A 19,022-nucleotide genomic window follows, 5' to 3' on the forward strand; every position below is an offset into this window, starting at 1 on the left:
TCCCCCTTATGTTCAGCTAGGAGACTGAGATCCCAAACTAAGACCTGTGGGTTTTTCTTAATGTTTATTTATTTATTTCGAGAGAGAAAGAATATCCCACATGGGGTCCACGCTGAGAGCCCAGAGCCCAACATGGGGCTCGATCTTATGAACCATGAGATCATGACCTGAGCCAAAATCAAGAGTCAGACGCTTAACCAACTGAGCTACCCAGGCGTCCCAGGATTTGTTTTTACAGTGATTCGTGGCCACCTCACAACTCCATTTCCATTAATATGTGGATATGGCTTGGGGCTTTGAAGTTGTTAGTTTAGGTTATGGTAAATTACTATTTTATCCCGCCTTTCTCCTAAAAGTTCCTCTTTGTGCTGTTGTAGCATCATTGGACTATTGGCCTTAAGTGGTGTTAGTAGTGTGAGCCTTACCTTAGTATGTGTAATTTAGCATAATTCCTTACTTTGGCTTAAAAATAATGTTTCAGCTCTTAGGGGCATGTGGATGGCTCAGTCAGTAGAGCATGCAACTTGATCTCAGGTTTGTAAGTTCAAGCCCTATGTTGGGTGTAGAGATTACTTAAAAATAAAACCTGAGGGGTGCCTGGGTGTCTCAGTCGGTTAAGTGTCCAACTCTTCGTTTTGGCTCAGGTCGTGATCTCACTCCATGAATGAGTGAGACCCATGATCAGGTCGTGGGATTGAGCCCCACATCTGGCTGTGTGCTGACTATGTGGAGCCTGCTTGGGATTCTCTGTCTCCCTCTTCTCTCTGCCCCCCCCAAAGTAAATAAACTTAAAAAAAATAATAAAATCTGAAAGAAAATAACGTTTCAACTTTTAAAGTAATAACTTTGAGCCTTCCTTTCTTTTCATAGGGAGCCGTTTGGACCATGAAATTTTCTCACTGTGGCCGATTACTTGCCTCAGCTGGACAAGACAATGTAGTGAGAATATGGGCCTTAAAAAATGCTTTTGACTATTTCAACAATATGCGAATGAAATACAATACTGAAGGTATTTTTCACTTATTTGTGGGCTTTAAAACTCTAGAGGCATCTGGTATTTTTACATTTTAGGTATAATGCTCTTCTATCTGGCAACCATTTGCAGCAATCACTACTTTTCATAATAGCCACAAACCCAAAAGTAGACAGAAGTCAACACCGAAAAATCATCTAAATCCCCTGAAAAACGCTACCACAAAGTTTTTGACTTGATCCCTTTTGAGGTGTAGCGCAGGGTTTATTTCATCAACCATTGGGAACAAGGTTACTTGGTGTCCCCTGGCAACCTTTAGTTCTATCCTGGATTAAAATGAAAGACCTGATAACTCTAGAAAAAGAATGAGAATAATAATATCCATCCAATAATAAAGATAAAGGAGACATAGCCATGAAAAGCAAATGTGATTTGTCGTACATCGAAGGGTATATGAAAAAAGGTTAAATGGAAAAGAAACCTCAGAGAGTGATGTATGTACACAATGATTACAACTGTGAAATCTTTCTGTATATTGGTAACTTATCAGGAACGTATGTAGAATCGATGTAAATAGAAGCTTTATGTTTATGGGATTCTTTTCTCATAATTACATAACTCCAATACATTTTCTCCACAAACCTGTCCCTTCCCCAGTCAACTAAGGCTGAAACAAGAAATTAAGGGATGGGAGAAAGGAGAATCAGTGGCCATGGGCTGGAGTATAGAGTATATTTGAAGCACCATTTGAGGAACATAGAAACCCAGGGAGATCCACTAAACTGGCAAACGAGGCCCTGTACACTTTCGTAGCCCTGTGGGTATTGCTTGCATTATGTTATGATACATAATTGAAGATGATAACGGGTTGGCAAAAAGTTGAACTATGTTTACGATACATTTCTTTTATTGCCCTGCCTGGAACAGAAAGACTAAGTGGCCCTCGAGACGTCTACTAACCTAGACCCTTTGTGCCCCTTTATTGTTCATCTTTGTATTCACTATGAATAATGAGGATTTAACAGTATTTTATTAAATTGGGACTATGGCTTATAAAGATTTTTTGATTAAAAGTGATAAAAACAATATTTTGGTGTCTAACGAGTCAATGCTTCATTTATTTTGAAAATGTATTTTCTCAGAGCACCTGGCTGGCTCAGTCAGTAGAGCCTGCAACTCTTGATCTCAGGGTCGAGAGTTCGAGCCCCACATTAGGCATGGAGCCTATTTTTAAAAAATGTGTTTTTTCAGAATGTTACATTCTACAACTATTAATTAGGTGTTACTATGTCATTATTTCTGATTGATGTTTTGTGTGTGTGTGTGTGTGTGTGTGTGTGTGTATACATATGCCTTTTTATAATTATGTTGTTTTTAGGACGTGTGTCTCCATCACCTTCTCAGGAAAGTCTGAATTCATCAAAGTCTGATACAGATACAGGGGTATGTTCTTTATTTAATAGTTACTAATATAATTTGATTTGTTTCCCATGAAGTACCTTATCATCTATTAGAAATTGTAGTTTATGAAAGCACTTAATTTAAAATTAAGATATGTTAGAAACAAAAGTTTTTTCTGTTAGAATTAGTAAATGAAAATTTGTGATATTTAAAAGTTGTCATACAGTGAATGATACTACTCAAGCTACCAAACTACCAATGTTAACTTAAATAAAACGAAATCCCCTCCCCTCAAATCCATGTTAGAATTTAAAAAAATAATGGATACTGAGTAAGGGGTGATTAAGGAAAGAAAAAAAAAAGATACTAAACTATTTAGATTTTTCTACCTTTTTGGTTTAATAAATGCTTTATCACACTTTCAGGTACTTTAAAATATCTTGATTTTCATTTGGTCTCAGAGCTGGAAGGTCAAATATAACCAATTTTAAACCTAAAAAGCAGAATGGAAGGATTATTATTCTGAGCTCTTCCCTGTGCTTCGTGTGTATTGATCTACACAGGAATGATACAAACAAAGAACCTAAAATGTCCATCTGCTCAGCAGTATTTTCCTGGGGTCTCATTGGCTCTGTAGTGTTTGACACTATTCCCCACTGTAAACTTACTCTTCTCAGCTTTCTATGGTTCTGTTTTCCCTCGTTCTCTTCCTATATGCATGCTGTCTCTTCCTCTTCCTCCCACTTAAATGTTGCTGGTTCTCAGGGTTGTGTCCTTGGCCATCCTCATTTGACATATTCATTCATTGCCTCCAGTCCTGAACTGGCTTTACCTTCATAATTCCTGTTTCCTTTTCATAGCTGTATGGTTTTTAAACAAGGATGAGATCTTATTGGGCATGCTGCCCTTTTCACATAACAATATATAGAGAATCTTGGGGCGCCTGGGTAGCTCAGTCGGTTAAGCGTCCGACTTCGGCTCAGGTCATGATCTCACGTTGTGAGTTCAAGCCCTGCATCAGGCTCTGTGCTGACAGCTCAGAGCCCGGAGCCTGTTTCAGATTCTGTATCTCCCTCTCTCTCTGTTCCTCCCCTGCTCGCACTCTGTCTCTCTCTCTCAAAAATAAAGATTAAAAAAAAACACAATATATAGAGAATCTCTCCATCAGCATATTCACCACGCACATCAATGAATAGGTCTCAAACTGAAGTCCCTCAACAAATGTTCTCTGACTGCTTGTTACGTGTGCCAGATACTGCTAGATTCTGCAAATCCAGTGAGACCTAGTCTTTGGCCTCAAGGGCTATGCCGACTAGTGAAATAGTATATACCCACAGTTCTAGTATTGGATGGGAATACTCTTCAGAGGGTACTACACAAGTATAGGAGGTATCCTTATGAATCAGCGCATGAGGAAAAGCTTTCTGGAGGCTTTGTGAGTGAGCCAGGAGTTAACTGTGTGAGAGAAGGAAGGAAGGGGTTCATCAGAGCAAATAGCGAGTGCCAAGGCCTGGAGGCCACAACAGCATGGCACGTGAACGGTGCTACCACAATTCCAAGCGGCTACAGCAGAGTGGGCCTGTGTGAGAGTTGGAGGAGAGGCGGGCAGGGTTAGGATTTTACGTGACCTTTTGTGTGTTAAGACATTTGGACTTTGTCCTGCAGGCTGCTGGGGGAACAGGGGTTTGAAGGATTTCGATCAGGAGCTTAATTAAAATGTTCAGATTTTTGCGGCACCTGGGTGGCTCGGTCAGTTAAGCATCTGACTTCGGCTCAGGTCAAGATCTCACAACTCATGAGTTCAAGCCCCACATCGGGCTCTGTGCTGACAGCTCAGAACCTGGAGCCTGCTTCACATTCCGTGTCTCCCCTCTCTCTGCCCCTCCCCCGTGCTCGCTCGCTCGCTCTCTGTCTCTCAAAAATAAACACTGAAAAAATTTTTTTTAATGTTCAGATTTTTGTTTCAGAAAGAGCATTCTGGTAGCGCTGGAAAGGATTGATTAGATCGGGGCTCCAGGCTAGAGACAGGGAGACCACATAAGAGGTTACCAACCCAGGAGAGAAACAGTACTTCGATTATGAAGCAGTGGGTCTAGAAACCATAAAGATGAGCTGAATTTGAGAGATGTGAAAGAAGTTGGACCTCTGGCACTAGGTGACCGACTAGGTGGGGAGGCAGATGGTAGCCGAGGATGAGTGTCAGCTGTCTGGATTGGATAACTGGCTAGGTGTTGAATGGTCACTTATGGAAATATTTGTATTACCTACCCACAACCTTGCCTCTCTCTTTTGAGCCGCCTTTTTTTTTTCAGTTTTTCATCTTTTTTTTTTCTTTTTAAGTTTATTTATTTATTTTTGAGAGAGAGAGAGCAAGCAGGGGAGGGACAGAGAGAAAGAATCCCAAGCAGGCTCTGCACTGTCAGCACCGAGCCCAACATGGGGCTCGAACCCACGAACTGTGAGATCATGACCTGAGTCAAAATCAGACAGTTAACCAACTGAGCCACGCAGGTGCCCTTTGTGAGCCTTCTTTAATGGCATTACCATCCATAAGTTCCTTTTCTAACTCAGTCAGAAAATACTCCATTACTTATTTTTTTCCTTACCCACATATGAAATTAGTTATAAATTTCTATCCACTCTTCCTCCACCTACAAATGCCCATGGAATCCGTCCCCTCGTTCCCCGTTGTCACTCACGTTATCTAGGTCCTGAATACCCATTTAAATGTTTGCTGTAGCCTCCTAATTGCTTTTCTGGTCTGTACCCAGTTCATTTTCTCTGCTGTCCCCAGCTTTTTGTCAACATAATAGATCTGATGCCATTTTGTGGTTTAAAATCTTCCAGTGGCTCCTTGTCACCTGCAGGATAAGGTCCTTCCTGATCTTGCCTCATCTTACCTTTTTAACTCTGCTCTAATTCCCTGGTGCCTATGTATCCTACTTGCCATACCGAACGTAGGTCTGTCCTTACCCTACGGTATCTGTCACTCCCGTGCCTTCGTCTTTGGGGTCTGCTTTGCCGGCAGCGCCCTCCCTGCCCCCTTTCCTCACGGGGCTGAGCCCGGCTCATCCTTCGGGATTCAGTTCAAACACACACACACACACACACACACACACACACACACAAAGGATTCAGTTCAAATCTCTTATCTTCTTCTTTTATTATCTTCCTTGAATCAAGCAGGCAAAATTGTCCCTGATTTGTATTCTGACAGAACATTACAGGTCCTTTGACACTGTTATTACTTACCAGTTTGTCTCACTGGTCAGACTCTAGGCTGATTTAAGGCAAAAAAGTGTACTTCCCAGATTTTAGTGTCCTTGGAACCTGACCTGGTGCCTTACTGTGGTGGGCCCGAATCGGTGTTGGATTCCTGCTTCTGTGCTTCGTTCCTGTCCTCCTTTATCTGGATGCCTGCGGTGCTCCTTTCTTTCTATTCAAAGCTTGCCCAGTCTTCAAGGCCTACTTCCTTCATGAAGCTTTCCCTGACTAATGTAGCGGTACAAATTTTAACCACTTTGCTTTAGGGAAAAGGGTTTGCTTTTATTAGTTTAATTCCCCATAAGGTTTCCAGACATCGACGACCACTAAAACCGGGAACTATTTGCACCATCTTGTGTTATGCTTATTTCAACAACCCTACTGACAGACTTCCTTAACTATGTCCATCCACTGCACCCCATCCCCCAAAAGACCTAAGTAACTCCCAATCTTGTTTGAAAACAGTCCTTTTAAATAAGGAGTGTAGTATTTCTTTGACACCAAAGTAGTGACCCCTGGAGTACCGTGCTTTTTTCCTGTGGTAGTGGAGTAGCATTTGTATCTGTTGTCTTCAGGAAAAGATTGGTGCTCCTTCACTTTGGTCATTCTATTTGGAGACCCTTAGAAGGATCCTCTACTTCATATGCCTTTGGAGTGTGGTATCTGCTATTATCTTCGAACCTAGCGTTAGCTGCAGTGAGGGGCAGTATACACGGTGTAGCTTATTCATTTATTTATTTTCCTGATGTGTGTGTTCTTTCCTCTTTTCTCATGATAGTGATATATTTATTTTTCCACCTGCATCCTCATTTTCATTAGCATTCATGTAAAATAGAATACCTAAAAGTACCTATTGTACAGTTGGGCATACAGACCAGCACACCCAAGATCACGGACCTGCTCATTGGTCATGCCATGCCTAGAATTCTGCCTCTTATGCTCTCCATTCCTGTTGGTTTTCAAAAGTAGCTCAGTTGAAGTAAGGAAGAAAGGAAGAAGGCATGCCTCGTTTGCTCCATTATGCTAGAGATTTTGTACAATTTCTCCTTGACACTAGGTGTTGTAACTATGCAGTTTACCTAGAGATTGGTGCTTTTCTTGGGTTAAATCTGTGTTTGGTGTGCTTGATTAGTGGAACATTAGTATGGGTGTTCTACCATTTAACTGCTGCTTTGAATTTTTCAGAGATTGTAGGGGAGGAAAAAATTCATTCTACTCTCTGAGGTTCTGCAGCCAGGATTTTGCAGCTAGGATCCGTCAATAACCTGACAAAAGACAGATTCGTAGGAGAAACAGTTTATTATACATGCATATGGAGGCCCTCATAGAAGAATGGTGAATACCTAAAGAAGCAATTAGACCCAGGGGCTCATACATCATTTTGACAAAAGCAGTAAGTTTGTGGAGAAGTGACAACACAAAGGAGGTGAGGGGTTGGGCTTTAGGTATAGTAAATTGTGACCAGGTAAAAATCTTGGGGGAAACTAATGGAAGATGAAGATTATTTAGTACTGTCTCCAGAGGTAAGCTTTATTCTCCCCTTCCTGGCAAAGAAGAGGTGAAGGGGAGATACCTTCACAAAGAGAATTTCATGCTCTGCTTTCAGGTAGAAGCGGGGAGAGCAGATACCTTTTCTTGTGTCTGTTTCTTTTCAGTTGCCTTCAGCTCAAAATAATCTTTATGCAAAGGGAATATTTGAGGTCACACAATCTGATCTCCTTCAAGATTATTTGGACATAAAACTTGGATTAAGGGGGGGTGAGAGGTAATTTTTGTGAAATTGTACATGTATAGCATTTTATTAAAAATATGCATTGGTTTAGCTTTGGTTCAGTCAACAACAATTATTACATTTCTACAGTGTGTTAGGCACTGAAAATATAAAGGAGCCATGGACAGTTCCTGTCAAGGAGCTCTGTGTGGCAAAAAACGGGTATCAATGGTGATAATATATGTCCAAAGCAGAATTAAGTATCATTTTCCCTAGATAGCCCCTCCTTTGATAGTGTACTTGATGTCAGTTAATTAACACCCGTATCTTCCCTGAATTAGAAACTGTGTTCACTGTTTAGTCTTCTCTCCCTTCAACGTTTGCTCATTCATCAAATCCCGCCCACTTGATCTCAGAAATGTCTTTGGAATCTGGCCATTCCTTTCATTTCCACTGTTATAATCTGGGCCTTTATCTCTTACTTGGACCATGATAGTTATTCTCCCAGATTCCAGTCTTTCATCCTCATTGCTAACAGAATTACTTTCCTATAAAACACATCTGATCATGTTCCTTTCCTGTTTAAGTACTGCCTTTAGTTCTCTCTTTTTTTCCTACAGATTTAAGTCCAAATTCCTTAGCTTGGCTCAGTCTTGCAGAGATCAGCCTGACCTCAGCTGTCATTGTTATTTTTCACCCTTCCCTCTCGCAAGCCTTATGTTCTGAACTCACTCGGTTGTTCATTGTTGCCCCAACAAAAATGTCAAACCCTTTGTTGATCGCGTATATTTACTATTCGCCTTTGCCTGGCCAATTTGTTTAAGAGTCAAGTCTCCTCGCTTGAGCATTTCTTGCTTTGCCCAGTGCATAATTATTCATATACTCCCTCACTGTCCTCATGATACTTTGCTCATATTTCTTTTAAAGGCACTCACTATATAGTACATCAATTTATGTAACAACAGCTAACATTTTATGAGCCCTTATTCTGTGCCATGTACTTTGCTAAGTGCAGTTGATATCTTATCTCGTTTAACCTCACAATAGCCCTGGTACTGTTGTGAGGTACTGTTAAGAGTCCTGTTTTACAGATGAGGAAGGCTGAGAGATGTTAAGCAACTCACCGGTTTCACACAGTTGGTATATCGCATCAGAATTAGAACCCATCTCTGACCTGTCTTGGGAAAAACTTATGCTGTTAACCATTATGCTCCACTAATTGTCATTGTAAGGTCTAGCACTGTGTCTTCATTTAGTCCATAAATATTTATTGAGGGCTTACTATGTATTAATCAGTGTTGTAGGAAATCGAGGATATATAGTAGTGAGCAAAAGAGACAAAAATATCTTTTGTGAAGCTTAAATTTTAGTGGTGGGAGACAGAGAAACAAAATACATAGTTTTGTGATTATTAGAAAGTGGTAAGTTTCATAGATGAAAATAAAGCAGATAAAGTGAGGTAACGGGATAAATAAGGTGGGTGAGCAAAGCTTCACCCAGAGGTGGTCATTTGAGCAGAATCTGAAAGAAGTGAGGGGGTGATCATATGGCTGTCTTGCATTCCAGGTAGAGGGAATGGCAAATGAGTTCTGGTGTGTTCCAGAAACAGCATTGTTGGGGGGATGGGGGATGGGTGAAATAGGTGATGGGGATAAAGGAGTGCACTTGTGATGAGCACCGAGTGATGTCTGGAACTGTTGAATTATTGTACACCTGAAACTAATACAACATGGTATGTTAACTAACTGGAATTAAAATAAAAACTTAAAAAGCCAAAAAAAACCATCAAGAGCATTGAGGCCTGAGTAGCCAGAGCTAGTGAGCGAGGGGGGAAGGTAGTAGAAAATGAAGTCACAGGGATGCCTGGGTGGCTCAGTTGGTTGAGCGGCTGACTTCAGCTCAGGTCATGATCTCGAGCTTGGTGAGTTCGAGCCCCGCATTGCACTCTGTGCTGACAGCTCAGAGCCTGGAGTCTGCTTGGGATTCTGTGTCTCCCTCTCTCTCTGCCCCTCCCCAGCTCACACTCTGTCTCTCTATCTCTCTCAAAAATAGACATTAAAAAATATATTTTTTAATTAAAAGAAAAGAAAAAATGAAGTCACAAGAGGTGTGGAGGGGCAGTCCATTTGCAAGCCAATGCAAAGACTGTGCCTTTTACTCTGAGAAAGATGGAAGCCAGTGAAGGGTCTTTGAACAGAGAATATGACATAATCTGATATATTGTAAAAGGTTCCTTCTGGCTTTTAAATACTGAGACTAGATTATAAGAAGGTAAGAAGTGTCTTATTTTGTTATCTCAGATAATTAACACAGTTATCTGGTATATAGTCAATGTAATAAATATCAAAAGGCTTACAAGTTTTCACAGCAGTTCAGCTTTAAAATGACATTTTTAGATAACCAGGATATTTGAATATGGATTAGACATTAGATGATACGAATGATATTTTTTAGGTGTGATAATGGCATGGTAGTTATATTTAAAAGAGCGCTTATTAGTTGGAAATACATAAAGCCCATGAGCATTTACTGGTAACAACAGTGTTTAGGTCTTGCTTTAAGTGTTCCAGCAAAAATAAACAAAACTTAAAAGTGGGAGAGTGCTAAAACAACATGAGTAAGATACCGATAATCATTAAAGCAGGTGATGTATGTATGGGTTTGTTATACCATTTATTACATTATTCTGTTTCAGTGTATGTTTGAAATGGCCATAATAAAGTTTTATAAATGTTTATATGGAGATATAAATATATGGTGATTTAGAGGGTCTAAATCTCTCTCTAGGTGTAGATATCTATAGAGATATATACATATAGATAAAATACATTTTATTTGGTGATTCTACCATTAATAATTCTACCTTTAAAAACCTATCAGAAAGAAATCACCAGATAGGGGTACGTGGCTGACTTGGTCGGTAGAACATATGATTCTTGATCTGGGGGTTGTGAGTTCAAGCCCCACATTAGGTGTAGAGATTCCTTAAAAATAAAATCTTTGGGAAAAAATGCTAAATTATTACTAGTAGTCATCTCTAGGTGGTAGGATTTTAGGTCATTTTTATTTGATTCCTTATACTTCTCTGTATTTCTAAAATTTTCTTTAGTAAATAGGCCTGCTTTTATTAAAACAAATAACAGAAGATGCTGTTAAAGTCTCAGGTTTAAACCTTTTGACCATAATACCTTTTGTATTAAGATAAATAATAAAATCGGGGTAAAGGTTTATGTTCCAGGATGTTCACTGAATTGCCGTTAATGCTAGCAAAAAGTCGGAGATGTCTAAATGACCAACAAGTCGGAGCGTGATCAAATTATGGCACATGCATATGCAGCTAGTAAATGTTTTCAGAGAGTGAAATACCTAGGATGCTCGTGGTATAATAAAAATATAGACAGTGAATCTTGTGCACAGTGATTTCAGTGAATGTTTTTTTACAGCGGAAAGATGAAGGCAATCAAAATGTTAGCAGATTGTCGTTTTAATTTTAGTTTCTCTACTTCCCGTGCTTTCTCAGCAGTCTCTATTGGGCATGTATTTACAGTCAAAGAATTTATTTAAGTCATTTGGAAAGACATAAAGAATATAAGGAGAAGAAACGGGACATTTGAGGAGAAAAATAAGATCTGGAATCACTGCTAGAGGAATTCTGCCGAGAAGTTCCTGAAATGGAAGTGATTCTTAAGCAGAATGCTGAATTTTATGCAAGAGGGCAGGCCCGTTGGGTGTTCTGTATTCGAGGCGCGCTCGCTAGGCTGGCAGCACAGTTCGAGGGCGCGGCTGGAGTCCTGCAGGAGTGGGAGTGCCTGGCGGAAGGTCAGGGCATGGGTTGCGGCTGCTCTGCCTGCACCGAGGATAGGAGGAGGTTTTTATTATACACCGTAAAGTTCTAGACACACAGTAGCGGTAGTTTTTATCTGTTCTCATGGCCACCGTCCTAGTTTAAGCCCTCATTGTGTTAGGTACACTTTACCGACGGCCCTTCCTGCCTCCGCTCTTTCTCCGTGCTGTCTGTTACCTTCTTGCCCAGCTTCCTCTTTCTGAAGCGCCAGTCACCTCGTGTGATTTTTTTTTTCTTTTCAGAAACCTGTGCTGGCTCTCCCTATCGCCTTAGAATGTTTGCACTTTTAAGCCGCAAATCCGAGGCTCTTTACAGTCTGTTCCCAGAGTACCCGTCCGCTCTAATCCCACGCCGTGTCTGCACACACTCTTCCTCCGTCCCCGTCATCCCGCCCCCTTCCGTAAATACGCACAGCTTATCGCTAAGAGCCCCATGTTTTGGCTCAGGCTACATCCTCGACAACATTTGAGGGGCGATCTCTGAACTTATAGTTGTATTTCTGCTTTGGTTCTGCTGTTTACAGGTGGCTGTGTGTCCTCTAATATGTTATCCTGACCTCTCTGAGCCTCAGGTTTTTTTCTTAATTTCTTCATCTTCATAATGTTAATATACCTCCTTGACAGAGTCATTAGGATTCATTCAGGTAATGAATACAAAAGCATGTTGTAAACTAAATGCGTGGCACACATGTATGGGATTATTTTCTACCTACCTCTGTCAGGATGCTTTTGACTTCAAATAACAGAAATCCAACTGAAAATGGCTTAAACAATGAGGAAGCAAGTCTGGAGGTAAGGCGGTTCCAGGGTTGGTTAATTGCACAGCTCAGTAATGTCGTCAGGGCTCTACCATCCTCCTGCTTTGCTCTTGGTCTGCCTTTCTTGGGTCTGTTCCCCTCATGGTGGTAAGATGGCAACTACAGTCTCAGGTGTCACACGGACAGCAGTGTTCAGAGGCAGGAGCGTCCCTTTAGTGTGGCCCTTTTTAAGAGTGAGGACATCTTTGTAGAAACGTCCCCCTATCTTCCCCCTCACTCCCCTCAGTAAACTTGCCCTCCTGCCTAATTGACAAAAATGGTAGCACATGCCCATGCCCAAACCAGTCTTCACTGGGAAAGGGAATGAGCTCATCGTGATTAGCTCAGACCAAGCATGATTCACACCCTGGGGCTGGCTCCCACCTCTCCTGAGGGAACAGATGCTCAGAAAAGGACAAGGCAGGGGCTCTGTTAGGGAGGGAAAGATGGTGACAGCACAGTGTCTTCAGGGACGATCCTGTTTCATTAGGACAGGGAGGCGAATAAGCGATCAGTAGGAGGTTCATCGTAAAGGGAAGTTTGTTTTCGGTAGATCGAGATTTCAGTCAGGCAGCATACAGAATGCCGAGAGAACGGATGGGGTGGGACGAGTACGAAGCCTTTGTTTCTCCACTTTTAACATTTGTCTTTGTGTCTAAATAGGTGTGCGGTGGAGCCGACGAAGACCCTGATGATAAAAATGCACCATTTCGGCAGCGGCCGTTTTGCAAATACAAAGGACACACTGCTGATCTCCTTGATCTTTCATGGTCCAAAGTAAGAAATTCTTAGTCGAAGTGTGTATGAATTCTATGTAACTATGACTTTGGGATAAAAACAAATGTTTTATCTGTACGATTGTCACACTGTCGAGTGATTGTATTTACTTCCTGGAAGTTATCAATTAAAAGAGGAGAAACATCAAAAAAAGAAAGAAAGAAAGAAAGATCACATTAGGCAAATAAAATGTTTATATTACTTAACAGTTTCTGTCTGGATCTGTCTACATACTTGTACTTTTTGTTTCTTTTACATAGTAATTTTGCAAAGTATTCTCTGCAAAATGGATACGACTTTCGACTTTCGCTGCAAAGGTGAAGTCCGATTTATCTGATCAGGACTGCTTTGGCTAATCTGCTATATTTGTTAAATCATTAAGTTTGCAAATATATGAATCTTTGATAAGGCATCGTTTTATGTTTTCTTTTTTCCTTAGAGCAAAATTATTTCAGAAGTAGAGGGCCTATTTTGCCACGGAACAAATATCTGAGCAGTTTTACAAAAATTTAAAGATACTTCAAATTTTATTGAACATGTTTAAAGCATGAAACAGTGTTTTGAATTTTTGCGTAATACCTTACCCTTCCTTCGTATTAAAATTTGTCAGTAATCAGCATCTAAAATATATTTAGAATGGGGAGGGAGTAATATTGAAAAGCCTTAAACTGAGAAAAGTCAACGGAGTAAACGGAATACTATTAGAGATACCAGTGTTGCCCATATATTTTCACTGTGTCAGGAGAACCTCACGTACCACAAAGTTACTGCTGGTTTCCTTAGGCGAGTCAGGCTTTCTCAGAGCTCCAGCTTTGAATCACTCCATTTCTGAATTGCTACTCCTGCCATACTTGTTTACATGTTCTGGATGCTTTTCAAAAACCATCTGTCATAATGTCTTTCTCTAACTCGGAAGAAGCTTAGACCTCACCTGGTAGTCTGGTTTTAAACTGAGCCCTGATTGTGTCTTTATACTCCTCCCCAACCCTGTGTGAAATCTGAGTTGCCAGAGATGGAAATCTAAAGTGTCCTTAATCTGATAATCATATTCATCTGGGATAAGAAGTACAAAGCACATAATTGGGAACCTTGCACTCCTTTTATTTTCTTAAAGCAACCCAATATTTTGTATGGGGTGTAATGCTGACTGGAAGAAATTAGATCTCCATTGACCGCTTATCCGTCAGGGTTCTCCAGAGTCACACACCCAAGAGAACATATATGCATAAGGAGATTTATTTTAGGGAATTGGATCGCTCAGTTGTGGGTGTAGCCAAGTTGAAATCTGTAGGGCAGTCTGGCAGGCTAGAAATTCAGCAGGAGTCACTCTGGGATCATAAGGCAGAATTTCTTCTCCAGGAAACTTTTTTGTTCTTAAGGCCTTCATCTGTCTGTCTGGATGTTCTTCTCTTTAACTTTCTTTTTTACCTGTTTACTCATGCACATTTCTAGGTATTATTTACAACAGGATTGTAAGACATTCCAGAGTAGGGACCAGATTTTATTTTACTGTTGTTTCTCTTCAGGATCTAGCATAATCAGTATTTATACTGGGTTTTCTACGTGTTGAAGACTTACTTTGTGCCAGGTAATGAGAATTACCTTGTTAATTCTTACAGTAACCTGTGAGGTAGATGGTATTTCATTTTGCTTAAAAAAATTTTTTTTCACGTTTATTTTTGAGAGAGAGAGAGAGAGAGAGAGAGAGAGACAGAGTGTGAGTGAGGGAGGGGCAGAAAGAGGGAGACACAGAATCCAAAGCAGGCTCCAAGCTCTGAGCTATCAGCACAGAGCCCGACGCAGGGCTCGAACTCACGGACTGTGAGATCATGACCTGAGCTGAAGTCAGACGCTTAACTGACTGAGCCACCCAGGTGCCCCTATGGTACTTCATTTTGTAGTTGAGGAGGCTGGGTCTCTGACCCATCTGACACCACAAAACTAGTTATAGGTAGAACTTAGGTTTGAATCTAATTTCTTTGACTTCTGAAGATCATGAAATTCAAGAAAATTATTTAATTTCACTTAGTATTTACTGAACAGAACTTGGCATAGTGAAACACGTCTTAGCATGTCTCTAGTGTCTTCACTTTTAGGGATGTTTTCATATTTCTTTCATATGCTTAAAGCAATGGACTATTGGAAGAATCGAATAAAATCAACTTAATGAGCAAACCATAGATTTAGGGAATTTTTTTTTTTAATATTTCATTTATTCTTGAGAGAGAGAGACAGAGCACAAGCAGGGGAGGGGCACAATCTGAAGCAGGCTCCAGGCTCTGAGCTGTCAGCACAGAGCCCGACGCAGGGCTCAAACCCAAGAACCATGAGATCATGACCGAGCCGAAGTCGGACACTTTACCGACTGAGCCACCCAGGTGCCCCAGGGCTTTTTTTTAAGTTTATTTATTTATTTTGAGAGAGAGAGAGAACATGCACGAACAGCAGAGGGGCAGAGAGAGAGGGAGAGAGAGAATCCTAAGCAGGCTCTGCACTGTCAGCATGGAGCTTGATGCGGGACTCGAACTTTTAAGAACCACGAGATCATGACCTGAACCAAAATAGTCAGACGCTTACCCAACTGGCACCCCTCAAAGTTCAATTTTTTAATTGTACGTTTCATGATCTATTTAAAAACAGGCATACCACACAAAGTGTACACTTTTAAAACTAGCCCCAAATAGCATTTATTTATCATTGCAGTACCTATCTAAATCAGTATTTGCACTTAGTCTTCTTACATTCAGAGATTAAAGATTGCTTATTACTTTTAGTAGATGACAAAGCATCTTGTGGCTTTTTGTTTAAACATGTGTTCTACTTAAGCCCTCTGCAGAAGAGTGTAGTGGTTAGAGTCTGGACCTAAGGGCAGACTACGTAGGTTTAAATCTCAGTTTTGCCACCAATGAGCTATGTAGTCTTCGACAAATTATTTAGCATCTGTGCCTCAGTGTTCTCATTTGTAAAAGGGGATAATCATATACCTACCTCATAATATAGTGTTAAGAACAGTCTTTAGCACATTGCAAGTATTCAATAAATGTCATCATTACTTTGGTTTGTTTAGCACCTTTAGGCATACCAAAGAACAGTGTCTCATTTGGGCTTCCTCGTTCAGTATAACTCATAGTTCTCTCCTTAAATAGATTATGTTGAAAAGTTAAAGAATTTCTGCCAGCTGAAGCATTTGATAGATAAATGTTTGGTTCCTGGGTGATGGGGCCATCACAATGCCTAAAGCAGTTACACTACCCTCTTTTACCTTTGAAACTTCTATGATCTATTCTGAGACGTTTGACGATTTCTCTTCTCTCGTTTTCTTGCCTGTGGTGTGACAGGTGCACAGTAATTTTTCATTTGCATGCTGCATTGTAGGGTAATCTTTTTGAAGGCATTTTAAGTGACAATTAGGGAATTCTGGGGAGTTAAAATTCGCCAGCGTTGCCAATGTCAGGGTAACTGAACTGAAGTGACAGTCAAATGAATAGATGCCTTGTATTCATAGCTAAGTTTCCGTATATGCGGACTATAATAAGTAAGATACACCTTAGTTCTCTCTTAGTGCCTAGCAGGTTTTTTTTGACCTAGATCATCAGATTCTAATTTCAGAACAGGTAATACAGAAAAGTCTTAGAATCGAAAGAATACGGTATTTAACTGGGAAAAAATGGGATCTTCCAAATGAAATGGGTAATCTTTTTGTTCTTTCTGATGCTAGATATAGCAATAACAAAACTATTGAGATACATAAAACCAAAAGCTTGCTTTTATTATTGTGTACGTAGTATTTTTTCATAGGGTGATAAAATGATCAATGTCAATTTCTCAATAGAACTACTTCCTGCTTTCTTCTTCGATGGATAAAACAGTCAGGTTATGGCACATTTCCAGAAGAGAATGCCTTTGCTGTTTTCAACATATAGATTTTGTCACTGCCATAGCTTTCCATCCAAGAGTAAGTAATTGTTTATGTATTTTTTTTTTGTTGTACTATAAGGAAGATGAGGGAACCTGGCTTCTCTGGAGGACAGTTGGACTACAGGAAAAAAAAAAAATTATTAACAGCCTCATAGTTAAGGACAACTTAATTTAGTGTTTCATTTTGTTTAGAAAGGAAATATTTTGTTAATCTGTATTAGAAGAACTGGAAGTGTTATGGTCCAACTATAAGAATGAAAAGTCATCCCAAATCTTTAATAAGACATGCAGGGCATAAATAAAGAACTAAAGTATCCTATTAAAGGTGAGAGAGATTAGAGACGGAGGAAGAAGAGGAGACAGCAGGTGAATAAATAAGAGGGAAGCATATAGGCAAGAATAGTGGGAGGGGTAGGGTGGGAAGAGACAAAGAGGAAAAGGTTGAAAGAGGCAAAGACCAAAATTCATTATAAGATATACTGAATTCCTGTGTAATGTCTGGAAATACAGTGTGTGTGTGTTTGCAGGAGGGGTTTGTGTGTTTTTTTGTTTTGTTTTTTATTTTTTTAGTAAGCTCTACGCCCAGTGTGGGGCTTGAACTCACCACCCTGAGATCAAGAGTCACATTACTCTACCGACTGAGCCAGCCAGGCTCCCTAGAAATATTGTTAATCTTTTTTTTAATTAATTTATTTTTAAATTTCTTTTTTTGACATTTATTTATTTTTGAGAGACAGAGCAGGAGCAGGGGAGGGGCAGAGAGAGAGGGAGACACAGACACTGAAGCAGGCTCCAGGCTCTGAGCCATCAGCACAGAGCCCCGTGTGGGGCTTGGACTCACAAACCATGAGACCGTGACCTGAGCCGAAGTCGGACGCTCAACCGACTGAGCGACCCAGGCGCCCCTGGAAATACTATTAATCTTGAGATCCATCCTTATTCATTTTCAGTGTAGAAAATCCCTATCCTTCCTCTGAAAAGGAAGTATTTCATACGATTTCAACCAAAGGAGGAAAATTCATCATGGAATTGCTGACCTATCTTATGTTTTTGTAGGATAGAGCCACCAAATGAGTAAGGCTTTAATTACGTTTTGCTCTTTGCAACTAGAGGCACAAGAGGAGTCCTGTGTGGTGTCAGTCCACTAGCTAGATGGAACTAAATGGAGGCCTTGAGCTGACCTGACTTGCCCTCCCCTACGTGGATGTGTGAATCAACAGTTCTATTCGCGTCCTCATCTCTGTATGTTTAACACCCGTTGTCATTTTAATGCAACGTTTCGGTTATATTCACATTTCTTCCCCTTTTTTCCCAGATTAGGAGAGGACTTTTTTTCTTCCTCAGTATAATTTCCCTCCCTGGGCAGGTTTATGATATGGAGACAGTAATAATTTTGAACCCTTAGAAGACTTTGGTTAGGACCTTTGGCAAATTAAAAATATTTCATCTGTGTTGATACCTTATCCATTTTGACCATCAAGCTTTTTGAGGCTTCTTTCAGAATAACACCCCCATCCTGTCACCCAAGGGTGCAACAAAAGAATGGCTTTATTCCTGTCCACAACTGTGAGCAAAATCCTTCCCTCACCTCTATTCTAACTATAATGTGTCAGGATGGAAAGAGAGAGGTATTGGGTGGTGATGGTTATCTATGTAGTACTTTTTATTAAGGTTCCTCTCTAGCCAGTAGTTTTTCTATTCTTTTATTTGGTTTCTATTTTTGGAAACTAAAAAGCCCTAATTCTAAAAATCTACAGATCTGAAGGATTTTTAAGAGGGGCTAGGGAAGGATGGTGTGGTGTTGACATTTTCTTAGGAAATGTGACTCTCTTATGTAATGTTACCTGGAAGGAGGGTAGCAGAATTACAAAAGAAATAGTAAAATGAAGATAACACATGCACACACATGTACACACACACATGGACACACACACACACACACACACACACATATATGCATGTATGTAAATAAAATTCTGAATTATAAGACCAAGATGAAGTATTTTTACTTGTTCTGCTCTTCTACTGGTAGACATTGAGCAGAGCCTACTCTACCATAGCCATAAAGGTGTCCAATCTGCGTAGATTGTTCTTGACAGGCCCTGGGGTGGGTAAGAATAATAGCCTTGAGCAGAGAAGGGAATGTTTCTTGTTTTGGCATCCCAATTATTTTACTCTTAATTCTTATGTTACCAAAAATTAGACCAGTTTAGTTTAGTGGTAGGCCTGGTTTAGTTTAGAGCAGGGTTTCTCACCCTCGGCACTGTTGACATTTTGAGCTGGATAATTCTTTGTTGTAGAGGGAAGAAAGTCCTGTGCATCGCAGAATGCTTAACCT

General features: G+C 40.3%; 1 protein-coding gene across 2 annotated transcripts in view; it reads left to right on the top strand.

The window, feature by feature from the left end:
* The window catches only part of WDR44 (WD repeat domain 44), a 79,897-nt gene that overhangs the window by 51,659 nt on the left and 9,216 nt on the right, over window positions 1-19,022 (top strand). For both annotated transcript variants that reach the window (XM_043571124.1, XM_043571125.1), the window contains exons 11-14: window positions 871-1,009; window positions 2,352-2,416; window positions 12,653-12,766; window positions 16,599-16,721. In XM_043571124.1, coding sequence (XP_043427059.1) covers window positions 871-1,009; window positions 2,352-2,416; window positions 12,653-12,766; window positions 16,599-16,721 — 441 coding nt within the window. The remainder of the gene's footprint in view (window positions 1-870; window positions 1,010-2,351; window positions 2,417-12,652; window positions 12,767-16,598; window positions 16,722-19,022) is intronic.

This window comes from Prionailurus bengalensis, chromosome X (assembly GCF_016509475.1).
Source record: "Prionailurus bengalensis isolate Pbe53 chromosome X, Fcat_Pben_1.1_paternal_pri, whole genome shotgun sequence".
Classification (NCBI taxonomy): domain Eukaryota; kingdom Metazoa; phylum Chordata; class Mammalia; order Carnivora; family Felidae; genus Prionailurus; species Prionailurus bengalensis.